Raw genomic sequence first — 14,356 nt, 5'->3', positions numbered from 1 at the left:
AGTGCAGTTTTGGGTAACTTTGTCTATTAGTAAGTTTAAATTGTGTGTAGGATGGTATAACTTTTTTAAAAAGGTGAATGACACCTTAAAGAAATTCTGAGATATGATAAACTGCTGATTTTTAGTGTTTACTGCAGAACAGACTGCAGCATTTTAAGCTATCCAAGAATGGCCAATATCCAAGAACGGTGCATGTGTGGCACAAAGCAATGCAGTTGCTATTGAAAACCTTTGAACGAGCAACAGCTGCTGGCAAAATCACTCAAAAGTTTCTAGTTTAAATAAAATATTATCTGTTTATATTAATCTGACTATCTATCTAAAAAATGTAAATAAATTAACTGTGATTTTTTTTTTTTTATTTGGATAAAAGGCAATCAACAACATTTAATTACATTAATCATATAGTCCAAACACAATAAAAACAAAAGCAGTTTGCAATTACTTTAAATTTAACAGATAAATATCCATATATATATATATATTATATATATATATAAGTATATATAGCCTATATATATATATATATATATATATATATATATATACACACACACCTCTGTGGATTCATTAGGGTTTTAATCAGCAAGCTGTCAGAAGTGATGTTCATCTCATTAAAGCCAAGCCCTGTTTACAGATCAGATGTCTTGTTTTCTCTATAAAGACTCTTCAGGTATTTCTGAACTTTGAACATATTATACTGTATAATGTAATATCTGTATTACTATAGCCAACATTGACATGACAAGTCAAGAAATGGAATCTCAAAGCACAAACCAGATGAATGAAGCAGGAAGCTGGGAAGAACAATTTTACACTGGTGAAGAAGAGTACCATCCAGCATCAGGTGCTTCAGTGAGTCATAATGACTTATTCTTTGTACAACATTTAAGTGATGACACTGTTTAAGTGGAGATGCTGAACAAAAAAAGGACACAGTATACCGCATACTATGTATACTGTATATATTTAAATTTCCACTTGCAGTTCCTTTCCCCTCGGACACTGAAATAAATGGAATAAAGTAATCTTCGGACACCGTATACTTTATTTTACAGCCTAAATGGGATGAGAGACACATCCTTAACCACCTCAGTAATGGAAACTATTGATATCCCTGGAGAGGAGAGGTTCTATATGAGTGTTAGTCAACACCACTTGCAGGGAGTGGAAAGTACTGACATTTCAATACTGTAGGTTAAGAGTTTTGTTTTACTCTGACCAAACAAAAACGTGTTGAACTGGGTGGCATTGTCACTTTTTTGAGCTGTTGGGTGTTACAGAACTCACTTTAATTTCTTCTTCCACATACCAAGAAACTACTACAATTCGTTAACACTTTCAAATAAATGTTAGTAATTAAAACACAATTACTTTTAAAATAACACATTACCTTATTCCTATGGGATTTATAGCAAAACTATTTGAAGTAAACCTTAATTTTACATTCTACACGTACTCATAATGGTGACTTCTTAAAATAAAGCTTTGGTTAAATTAATGATTATGGTGTATGAATTTAACAAGATTTAAATACAGCAGAAAAGAGGCTTGAGCCTTGCACTGGCTCTGCACCTGGTGCTGGGTGTCAGAACTTCCCTTGTTTAGGTATATTACTGAAATCTCACGAGGTGCCATGAGTTTGAACAACCAGGCCCTGGTCAATCTGCTCCAAACTGACCACAGTGATCACAGCATGGATAAGTCTGAGCGTAGGTTTACTAATCTGAGTTGTTCATGCAGCTATAAAATCACACTCATGGCTCCTGAGCATTTAAAAAATATACTTAATTGAGGGTAGTTCTTAAACCCTGGATTGGGTGCAGGGCTAGTGAGAGTTTCAAGTTATGAGGAACTCTGATATGTTGGTTATCAGTATGACTACATTTTAATTACATTTAATACATTTTAATTACTCCAGTCACACAAAGATAAACTGGCTCTGAACAAAACCCCACTCTACACTTAATGCTTTACCTGGACAAACAAATAACACCTACAACAACATCCTTCCTACAGTGTACCTTTTATTACCAAACTAAACAGCTTATAAACCTCTTCTGCAACTCAGATATCTAAGCTGAAAGCTTTTGTCCTGTCAAAGTAAGTGAACGGTATTGTGTGGATGTACAAAAGAACATTGATTTAAATCTCCCCTGAACAAATTGTTCACAGAAGAGTCTCTGTCCACCCACACAGCTCTGAGGCCTGCTTTCTTAATCTTTCTTTGTTTTCCATTGTACTTACTTGAAGTTAAATCTTTTTTTTTTTTAATTGAATATTTTTTTTTATGCTGGTTTGTTTCCCTGTTAAACCAAGTTCATGTGAAATGAGCATCAAATGACAAATCAAAACTTGAATGCCTTCTGGCTGGAAATGCTTTCAGATAATGAACAAAAGACAAGTGTGCACCTACCTGAAAGGCATACGTATGTTCATTAGTTCTGCATATCTGCAAAGAACTTCCCAAGGGGCATGCAACTTCAGAAAAATGATGTCGCTGTTTGTTATAGAGGACTGCAACAAAAAAAGCAAGGACAATTATATCATCATTACAATTCTGTAATCATAAATGAATTAGCCCTTATTTAACATATGATTTGGGGTATACAATAATCTTTTGAGAATGCACTACTGCATAAAGTACAAAGAGGTCCAGGTCGTAATGCATCTTCAGATGGGTTTTGTCCAGGGAGCTGTCAATACCCCTGTCCTTCTATGAAAAACGCTTTTAATTCTTAAACATTACCTTTAATTGCAACACGTAGCATAAAACCACACTTTTATGCTACGTGTTGCAATTAAAGAACACTTGTTTTGCTCTAATGGAATAAAAGTATTCTTGGTTATAACTAGCATACATATGTGGGCAAGACTGCTATATATATATTATCTATATAATTTATATATATATATTGATATATATATATTATATAGTACAGATATATATAGTAAGTCGAAATTTATGCTTTGAACACAGATGCTATTTTTGTTTCTGGTTTGAGTAACAGAAAGTGACCATTCTATTAAAACAGGAAAGAATTACTTGTGTACATTGTGTAGGGTCTAGTAAGATACAAGCTGATGTCCACTTGATGAGATGTGAGAGTGTCTGATGTTGAGTGGGGTGAAAATCAGCTTGTATCTTACAGAACCCTATACTATATGTTTTACAATGTATAGTTAAATAAGGATATTTAAACAATCTTAAACATTCCATGGAGACAAACAACTCAATTCCCTTGGTAACAATTATTGTATCCTAATGTATATCAATAAATGTAGGTTCAGTTATAAAGAGGTCAGCAATAGAAAACCTCCCGTGATAAATAACATATTCCACCTCTAACACATTGTTATTTCATTGTCATTGTAAATACCAAAAATACTGTCTCCTCAGAGCATTTCTTTGAAATGGTTAAGACATAGTAATATACTACAAAATATTGAGGTTCAGCTGGGAAGTTCCATCATTCTTCTAACCATGTACTACACCAAGCTGCACCAATTCAGAACAGAATACAGGTATTAACTTAATTTAGGATTCTCTGATTTAGTTTACTTTTTTTTTTTGTTTAAATGTTGTTGAAACTATTATTTGGTCATTAGGAATGATCAAACGTCTTGATGAGAAACACTTTCGAAATTGATGTTTACTGTATAAATATCCAAATACATTTTTTGAGTTTATTAAAGCTAAACCACGGATTGAAAATAATAATGGCTATATATTTGTGAGTGCTTTTCCTGTTGTTGGGGGAGAACAGTTCCATTCTGGGGGAGCCCAAAGCACATAGCTTACTGTGAACAGCAGGCTTGAAAAGCAGTAGTGCAAGCTCTTAGCTGTTGTGCCTTTAATTTCAATTCCATATAAACAGGCTGATGATGTGTTCATACTTAACACCACACTCTTTATTTGTAACTAATCATCAAGTACATATTTCTAAAATGTCTCCAATATGAGTAAGCACTGAATGTATCACAATCTGATGTTTTAGTACATACTTGTATTTCAATTTCTTAATTTAATATAAAGTTTAACCAAGATGTAAGGCATGGGGACAGAGTTATGGATACATTTTTCAGATAATGCCTACATTACATCATTGATTGAAGTTGTGGATAAAAGACAGCATAACTCATTTCACTTATGACTTAAAGAAGATTCAAACCTGGGTGTATTACCCCCTGCCCTTTACAGCCATTCTCATGTTTAAAGTACAAAACTGAAATCAGTGTCCATTTGTAATGTCCATACTGATCTGAGACTGAAAGAGCACTTTGAAAATATAAGCACCTATAAAAAGAAAAAAAACCCTACAAGCAACACAGCTAGCAGTACATTGTTGTACCTTTCAAGATAGTTATTGTGCCACAGCCACATTCACAATGTTTTCTATTTCCACAGAACTCCAGACTTAAGGCTTTGAATTAAACAGGGTCATGAAATGACAAGGGCAAATTATCTCAATGTGAATGGTTCTTGGGGGATGAGCTAATTTATTACTGCTTTGGTGACAGAACGTCTTTTTCTAGCAGAGAAACTGAAAAGGTGGCAGAGACTCACCCTCCACTCCCACAATTTGCACTTACTGTGGATAATTACTGACATCATATATGAGGAACTCAAACTGTGCTGTACTACCATCTCCCTTACAAGGGACTGTGACCCAGCTATATTAAATCAAGCAGAAGTCAAGAAGAAGTTTAGGATTGTTGTCAAACACATATGAATGTGATTAAAGGTACTAAACATTGCCAATTGATGTACAGTATGATTAGTTTTAGTAAAGCATGTTTAAGGAACCTACAGCACCCAGCTCTAAAAACTAGCAAGTTCCCTTTTATTTCAGCACCTTGGACAGTTGCCCAAAGAGTATTTTTTTCAAAAGCTCTATATATATAATATATATATATATATATATATATATATATATATATATATATATATATATATATATATATATATCTATATATATATAATATATATATCGTAACTGACCCTCAATATATGTGCACACGAAAGCCCACACGCGCTTCGTGTTTACTCGCTGCTCAAATGCTGCATTAATAAATTAACCTGGAGATCATCCTGAAATCAGACCTTGTTTGTTCAAGCCACGAATTATATACCCGGATTTACATACCTGATTTACATACCCGATATGGAATTCTGTCTACACAAAGATCCTGCAATCGACATACAGTAACACACAGGTTCAACACAGCAGATGTGGCAGGGATATTCAAGATCGAGTGTGACATGGTAACCTACCAGTACTGTATGCAGCTTCTTAGAAGAAAAAAGATAAATGGAAGCCAGAACAGAAAGCTATTTTTTTCAAGTGTAGGCCTATTTCTAATATCAAACTGAGAAAGGACAATTGTATAAACACTGCTTGGCGTTTGTATTACTGTACAACAGTAATATAGTACACACTGTTTATTGTTAATTGTCGGATTTATCAAGCTTTTGTTAAAAGTATTGCTATGAATATAGACAATTTCGAGTGGTATAGATGTTGCTTTATTAGATTATATAATGAGATACTATCGTATGCATATGGATAAAAAAAAAACACAGTTATTTAAAGATTCTGTCACTGTAATATTAACCAAAAACCCACACATCACAAAATCACAAAAGAGTGAAAAGTCAAGTATCACTTTCTGTCTCACATGGCCAACTCACCAGCGGTCTGTCACACTACATATTTTTAATATTAATAAAAAAATAATTCTGAAACTTGTCATTCTAAGCTTCTAAGTCTTGGTCTGATTCACACATTACCATCAAGATAATTGAAAAACATTACTCAGCTGTCCAGTCCAGAGAGCAGGACATGGTAATAACCCCGACAGACTCCTTAACCTGAACTGAAATTTAGATACTCATTTTAAAACATATCAACAGTTTACACAAAACCCAACAGTGTTTAAGCTACCCACTATTGTTTTTAAATTAAGAAGTAGACAAGTCTCAATACAATCCTTGATGCTATATTACTAAATGTTAACATTGTGACCACTTGCATGGTTCCCTGTATCCTCCAAGGCAGGGTGTACTGAGTCAGGACTGATAGTCCTATCAGAACTGTGTAACAGAAAGCAGCACTGCAAGCAGTGGGGACAAAGTCTTGAGTACTGCTCTTTTAAGTGTATCTTATGACAGCAATGGCATAACATGGTGCTTAAAACTGACATTTTTTTCTTGTTTTTAAAATAATTATTTTTAAAAGAATGACATTCATTGTAACATGATGACATGCATATAACATCCCAGTTGTTGGACATAACTGTGGTTATCACTGCCAAAAATGTCAAGAACATCTGCCGTATCCTTTTGTAAGGGAACATTTTAAAGCACATCCCTGGATCAATACCTAATAATAAACACTGTATTTTGAGCCATCCAGGAACAGCAACATTATCAACAAAATAATCAATCAATATTTCAAAATCTATATACCCAAGACCTAGAAGAAACCATGAAAAATAGCATTGTTTAAGAAATGTTTCAATATGGATTATTTTTAATAGTTATTTTTTATTTTAAAATATTACTGTTATAGCAAACTCATGTATAACGACTGGTTGTTTTCATACTGTACTTGTTATACTGCACTGCGTTTATCTACTGTACATTTAAAACACAAGAATAAACTCAAGCCCAAACCATTCTGGAGTCATCTCAGGGAGATTTCATGAATATCAATCCATGAATCCAAAAAAATTAAACAAAAAAATAATATTTAAAAAAACTTGAAATAAAACCATTTCCACAAACCTTATATGAAAGTGCTTGTAACAGGGATCTTGCTTGTGGATGTGAGTGACAGGCACTCACATCCACATCCACTGCTGAGTGACAGGCAGGAGATCAAAACAGAGGTTGAAGTTGACACGCCCCATAGGCGAGCAAGATGTATTTACATACACACACTGTGAGAACCTCTCACGTCACACTACCAATAATGGTAGCTCATTGATTACATAAGGCCAGCGTACAAAAAACTAAATAAAACACAATACTAAAACTATAAAATAAAAGGTGCTGTAAAAATGGTGTGCGCTACTCCCTAAAGCATGGAGGTCCCACTTGCTCACCTTGCTGTACTTCATGGGGATCTACCTTCCCCAAACTATCTTTAATGTATAAACACAAACCCTGACTCTGGCCGTCGGTGGTTTTGGTGGCTTCTTTTGGCTCCGATCCTGGTTCACCATCACGGTGATCGGAGGAGTTCAGCAACATATTTTGGTCTCTATGCTTTGGTAGAATAGATGATCTTCAGCCCGTTGTCCTTGGCTTTGCAGCAGCCCCGAGCTGAACAAACAGGACCTCTTTATACCTGACACCGTGCTGGAACACACCTACCTGCTGATTATCCACAGCTGGTAATCACACACAGCAGGCAGGCTATCCCAGGAGCTTCTGATACTTAATTAATTAATTACAACATTTACACAATACTATTTACAGTGTATACACAAAAAAACCCTCTTCATGTGCAGGGCTCCTATTTTTTACTTCACAAAGTCAAACGAAGCCTGCTGAATAATGTTACATTAACATACTGAATTGCATACTGCTTTGTAGTTTTCCATATACTTAACAGAAAAATGAGACAAATTGAAAAATGTGACATTTTGAAATCTAACATGAACTACTGTACTACCAATATGGCTTCCGGTTGACTTTTCAATATTATTTTGTAGTTTCTTTGATTACATGATGTTAAATAAAAGATCTAAATTATATTATTATTATTTTTTTTTTAAATGATGCCTCAATCCTATAATTCCAAGTGATGCAAAACTTCTGGCCATAGCTGTAGAAAACATATATTGCACTGAAGTATATGTGCCCTACAGTCTATGATTCATCCACATAAAGCAGATAAGACAGACAAGCAAGCAGGAAGGCTTAAATTATTAATTTCTGGAGTGTTAAGTGATTCCTTCCAGAGCAGAAACATAGTTTAACAGACAACAGGTAACACATGGCTTCAATTACCAAATACCTCAAGAAATCCCAGATTAATGAATCAGCTTTCATCTGGGACACCTGGTAGGACAACACAACCTCGATAAAATCAACCTCTCTACGAGTTCCCTTGTAATAATGAAATGCATATAAAAATGGATCTATTAAGAGCTACTCAACCATTACTGTTGGTAAGAACTATAGGTTAGAGTCAGAATTAAAAATGCTTGTCTATACATTTCTTAGGCTTCTGGAATTGGTATGTTGCCCAGTCCTATGGATATGAAGTATCAGTTTATATCAGTTTGAGGGGAAGTCATAGCATGGTAGAAATGCTACCCAAAATATTCATTTGTATGCACATCTGTATTAATAATACATCTTTTGTAACTATGAATATTAAGGCATAAAAGCTAGAACAGCATACGGCATTTAAAATAAAATAGACTTAAAAGCAGCAAAATCTAACAACTTCATGTGCACATATGCACACTGTACTTTTGTGTAGCAATCAACTTGGGTTGAACAGTAACTTGGGAGCTGTGCCACTGTGATAGGGTTATAACCTGTTAAAAGTATTACTAAAAAAAGCCTACTTTTAAAAATATGTTTTACCCATGGACACTTTTGAGCTGCTGGGACCTTAAGCAGCAGCTTATTTTCTTATAGCTGGCACTGATACTCACAAAAGAATATGAGAAACTACCATTTGCAGCCAACTTTGCTGAAGAGAAATATTGTGAAAATATTGCTGTCTGGCACTTATGCAATTTAATTTCCACCGTTTTGATATTCAGGTAACAATGAAGAGACATATCAAAGCATTGAGCATAATATGGCTGTCAAAAATAGAAAAGAAATTTTAAAATAATGTGCCTCAATTATTGAATCTATGAATCTGTATGATCAGCAGTTCTCCAGAAAGAAATTAACCGAGGTAGCTATAAAAACATTTTGAACTTAAATGATGACATTAAAAAAAATAGCAATCAATGTTAAACGCTGCCTGCTTTATAAATTTCAGCTATAGCACCTATCATAGCAAGCACTGATAATTGGCCAAGGCTTATTAACCACTTTTTTTTAAATGCAATTTTTGTCTATAGGACCCTATTGGACTGTTTCAAACTAAGCTTCTATTAGAGTGATAATTTCCAACATAGAACAATTAAGTTCTACCTGGCTAAAATGAACTGCCACCACCACTACCTCCCTCCCCAAACACCACCACCTCACTCCCCCAACCACAACCACCTCACTCCCCAACCACCACCACCTCACTCCCCAACCACCACCACCCTCACTCCCCAACCACCACCACCTCACTCCCCAACCACCACCACCACCTCACTCCCCAACCACCACCACCTCACTCCCCAACCACCACTACCTCACATCTCCAACCACCACCACCTCACTCCCCAACCACCACTACCTCACTCCCCCAACCGCCACCACCTCACTCCCCAACCACCACCACCTCACTCCCCAACCACCTCACCCCCCAACCACCACCACCTCACTCCCCAACCACCACTACCTCACTCCCCAACCACCACCACCTCACTCTCCCAACCACCACCACCTATCTCCCACACCACCACCACCTCACTCCCCCAACCACCACCACCTCACTCCCCAACCACCACCACCTCACTCCCCAACCACCACCTCCCTCCTGCACCACCACTACCTCTCTCCCCAACCACTACCACCTCACGCCCAGTTTTGTCCAGAGGGAAGGTGTATAAGGATGTTCCTCTGCCTAATAATATTTTGTTCACTGGGATGAACACGTTCCATAGATTTATTATTTTATTCTTTGATTTTTAGCAGGCGGCACGAGGATGCTCTGAAGGATGAGGCTGCGCTCCAACTATTTTGAGTCAACTTTATTTTTCTTCAACCATTGTTCGGGTTCAATGTTTTTGGAACTTTGTCTTATAATTAAGGTGGTTATTTAACGCAAGACAGTCCTGACTGAATGACCTCTGTCACTTACCAGAAATTTAAAATAGATTCCTCTATCTCTTAAGCCCCTAATGTAAGTAATCTTCATGATTCACACACACTCCTCTGTGCATTTTAAAACATAACCAGGATATTGTTTTGTATATCACCCCTGCACATTACTGTTTTAGAAATCGTTGAAATTATGTGTATTTATACCTAAAGGATATGCTATAAAACATATTTTTATATTCATGTATGTTTGCAAACTTCAAGAACTCAAATCACATTTTTCATATCAGAGTAGAGGTCCATTTTCTGACACCTAACATTAACTTAACTGCTGTGCAGCTTAGAAATGTGTCCTGTTTTTTTTTTTTTTTTTTTTTTTTTTTTTTAAATCTGTGAAAACAGAGAAGTGTTGAAATGTTAAAACAATACAAAACAGACAATGGTCTGGGATTACTACCTCTTTTTCCATCTGTAGTCCTTCTGCTCTGATATTTCTTTCAAAGACCTCTCTTTTTTCTGTTTGTGGACTGGACTTTCTGTAAACAACAATATAATCAATCCGACACTTCCCATCCCTGAAAAACAGTCCACTCAATTTACTTGTTTCTTTCACACCCTGTGGGGGAAAAAAAAAATACAAATAAACATGTCAAACAACACTGGGGACAATTAAAATTGCTCAAGTTACCTTTAGCTTGTTTTTTTCTTCATCTATCTAGACAGATAAAACTGCTTAGTGTTAAACAACACTGATATACTAATATACACATTCCTAACTGCTTACTTATTTACACATTGTAGCTGTTTGTTATTAAATATACTTCCTTGATATTCTGTCCCAGAAATTATATCAGGCCAGGCAATATGTTTACACAGATAGTATATGTACTTAGGACAGTTATTGAATATACAGTATGACCTCATGACAACAGCGACTTACAGATTATGTATTGACAGGATGAATTTGCTCTAAATTGACCCCAGTGTTTGATGTTGCTACTCTATCGTATAACACTGTTGTCAAAGAACCATTGACAGATCAATGATCATTTCATTAAGCACTGAATGCATACTTTAAATGTTAGGTCTATTACAAAGGTAAAAGCATATTAACTGACATAGCAATTGTCCACCCCCTATTACACGTTCCATTGAGCTTTGAAGACTATTTATTGTAAACTTGTATTTACTACATAGGGCAGACCATGAAACAAAAATTTTACATCAAGATGCATTTACTTCTTGTTAGAAGAACACTTACATCTTTTTCTGTTTCCAATCGGCTTCTGTCCTCAGAGGTACTTGTCAGGTTGCCCGGGTGAAGGAGAGAGTCATCGTCCTTGGACGGGTTGTTGACACCCTCAGACCCGTCAAAGAAAATATTGACGTCTCTAATTGCTGAAATGCACAAAACAAAAAACAAAAAAAGAAATTTGCCATTTGCTTAGGATTCAAGTAAAGATGCATTTCAAAATATACATATCTGCCCCAATATGCCATTTTGTTTGTTTCATTGAAAAGTTATAAATGTTATAATACTAACAATAAAATGAAATCACAAATACAATGTTTTTTCACTTGTTGAACAAAATACTTAACAAACTTTGCAATGAATGAAAATTCAGCTCATTGGGCTAGTATGCAATTTCTTTGAAAGGACAAAATGGCAATTACAATTCTAAAAAAAATAAATATAACCCCAGACTGCTAAAAAACATTTAAATGTTTACCTGGTCCTGAGGGTCTGATTTGAAATCTACCAAAAATACATCCATTCTATCATTCCATTTAATTAAGCAGTTTCCTTCCACAGTGTTCTTCTCCTACAGTGTCATCATCATAACATTAATATTGTACAGTAGCAGCATGATCACACTGCATAGTGAAGCACCATAATGTAACTGAGGAAAGACAACTGTTGTATCCGTTCTTTTTTTTAAGGCACAGTTTGCCTGATGGAAAGCAAGCAGTGAGAGGAAGGGCCCCACTGCTAGCTAGGTGTGAGCTAGGTTTTGTGAAATGGTAATAAATGGTGGATGGATCTGAGTAGCCTAGGTGTTCTTATAACGAATTGGTTCCTGCTGAAAACTATGGACCAATGATGGTGCTCTTATACTAGATCAGTGGTTCCCAACTGTGGTCCGGAGTAAACTCAAGTGGTCCGAGAAAACTCCCAAAATTCGGTTACGCAGCTCTTGCTAAAATCAATTTCTACTCAATCGCACGTTGTTTTTTCTAATATTACTAAGCAACACAACAAATAGCTTTAGCCACGTGATATATAATGATAAGATGTATATGTATTCTACATTTCACCTTTATCTGGTTTCTTTTTTTACGGGTGTGTTTGGAACTTAATATATATTACAGCTCCCTTTGATGCAATACCAAGCATCGCCTTCAAAGCTGTCATTAACTTTTTAATGTGAAACAAATACTAATTAAATAACTTGCACATTATGAAGGCACATTTGTCTTGTCAAAATTACAGACTTATTTTTTTATATATATGTATATATATATATATATATATATATATATATATATATATATATATATATATATATATATATATATATATATATATATATATATGCATCTAGCATTCACGTAAATGCACTGCTTTCTAATCTGTGCGCATTCCACTGCTTGTGCTCATTGAATTTCAGGAACAAAAAAAAAACAAAACAAAAAAAAATCAGCACATATTTACATTTACTGGATCCAAGGACAACCCAAGCCCAGTGCGTTATTTATCAGGAAGTTTTGTCAAATAAAACTTTTAAACCTGCAAAACCGAGACGTCATTTATCTACAAAGCATTCGAAATGTGAAAAAATAAACAATTTTAAACAAAAGAAACAACATTGCGCAAAATGACTACATTCTTTTCTGACCGTAGCGAAGATTCAAGCCCAGGAATCTCATTAAGTTAGGTACGTTATCTTAATATTTTACTTTCTACATGTACTATACATATAAACATACAAATTAGTTTCAAAATGCTGTTGTGAAAAAATGCGTGTGAAATGGTCCGTGGGAAAAATCCAAACACCAATGTGGTCCCTACCTTGACAAAGGTTGGGAACCACTGGTCTAGACTGATGATTTCTTTTTAAGGCCAGTTACTGACATGATTCGTGTTTTCTCCAAGCCTGCAGTTAAGAAATGCTGATATTTATCTACCTGCCTGTGTCTTAGATTATCTAAGTCCTTGATACATCTCTGTAAGGTTTAGGCGAACACAATTTGTTACAGAATTCTGCCTTTGCATTTTGATGTTTTTTGACTCTTTTAAATGTGCTGGCCAAATACAGAACAATCACACCCCTCTTGGACCACTAGCATCCCAATTAATTGTTTATGAAGAATCTTAGTTGAAGTGTGCGTCTCAGGTTTTCGGGTCAGATTAGAAAACCAGACATGCAGTTAAATGACAAGATGTAACATGAGGTGCAGTAACTTGATAAGAAATAGGTGAAAAAATATGGAACAACATCATGGAGCTGACTAGAAATAAAGCCTGATGAAATATTATTTCCGGCAGGAGGCACATAGCACAAATTTAGGTGGTAAAAACATTTTAAACAGACATGTCATTACCATAGGAATAGACAGGAGCTATGTTTACAACAGGAGTAGCTGGCAGTCACTGAACTGCTAGATTTTAATTTAAGAACATTGGAGTGGCCCAGATGAGTTTGCTGGTGTCAGAACAGTCTCTTTATTGAGCACTGCATTGATTTATTTTAACAGAAGAGATGTACTACGTGCAAACCCCTTAAACAGGCATAAGGCACAGCACAAGGCCAGTGCTAAGGTGGTGCCTGAGGGGGACCCGTCCCCCCCAAATGTCCCTTTGGCCCCCAAGATCCACTTTCCTAAACGGTTTAAAAAAAACTAATTAAGATTTTTTTCTTAAATCTCCAAGAGAGTGAAGTTGGGTTAGGTTAGAGATTATAAAAAGGTTAGTAAATTTAGATTTGTGATTTTATTTTAAAGTATCAAAGTTTGACTGCCAAGGAAATAGTTTTTTTTTTTAGCCATCCATTCATTTTATTTAGTTATTATCTCTGTACATTAAGTTAGTTTTAGTTATTTCTAGGCCTCCATGTTGTAGTTCTGCTGCATCACAATGGATCAGTTTCTTATTCGACAAAATAAAGAACCTGTGCCTCACACTACTACTAGTAGCATTGATAATAAAAGAACAACAGAGGAAAGTAACATAAAATCTGCTATTGCTTCTTGTTCTTCTAGTGCAACAGCTGACGATCTTAATAGAGATACTCCTAGTCAGCCTGTTTTAAAATCTTATCCACGCTGAGGTATGTTTGGTAAGTGAGCGAGAAGCTTTAACACAAGTTGGTTTAAAATGCATCCCTGGCTTGAGTATTCCGTAACAGA

The 14,356-nt window shown here is 35.5% G+C and overlaps 1 protein-coding gene across 2 annotated transcripts in view; it reads right to left on the bottom strand.

Moving 5' to 3' along the window:
* LOC121318422 (anoctamin-4) overlaps positions 1-14,356 on the bottom strand; it is a 68,699-nt gene that overhangs the window by 40,236 nt on the left and 14,107 nt on the right. Inside the window, exons 3-5 of one of the 2 annotated variants that reach the window (XM_041255064.1) lie at positions 11,211-11,347; positions 10,407-10,565; positions 2,417-2,517 (exon numbers count right to left, since the gene is read on the bottom strand). In XM_041255064.1, coding sequence (XP_041110998.1) covers positions 2,417-2,517; positions 10,407-10,565; positions 11,211-11,347 — 397 coding nt within the window. Of the gene's footprint in view, positions 1-2,416; positions 2,518-10,406; positions 10,566-11,210; positions 11,348-14,356 lie in introns of those variants that run through there. The other variant, XM_041255065.1, reaches the window with a different exon arrangement.

This window comes from Polyodon spathula, chromosome 7, assembly GCF_017654505.1.
Source record: "Polyodon spathula isolate WHYD16114869_AA chromosome 7, ASM1765450v1, whole genome shotgun sequence".
NCBI lineage: Eukaryota > Metazoa > Chordata > Actinopteri > Acipenseriformes > Polyodontidae > Polyodon > Polyodon spathula.
This window is presented reverse-complemented; position numbering and strand designations above follow the sequence as displayed.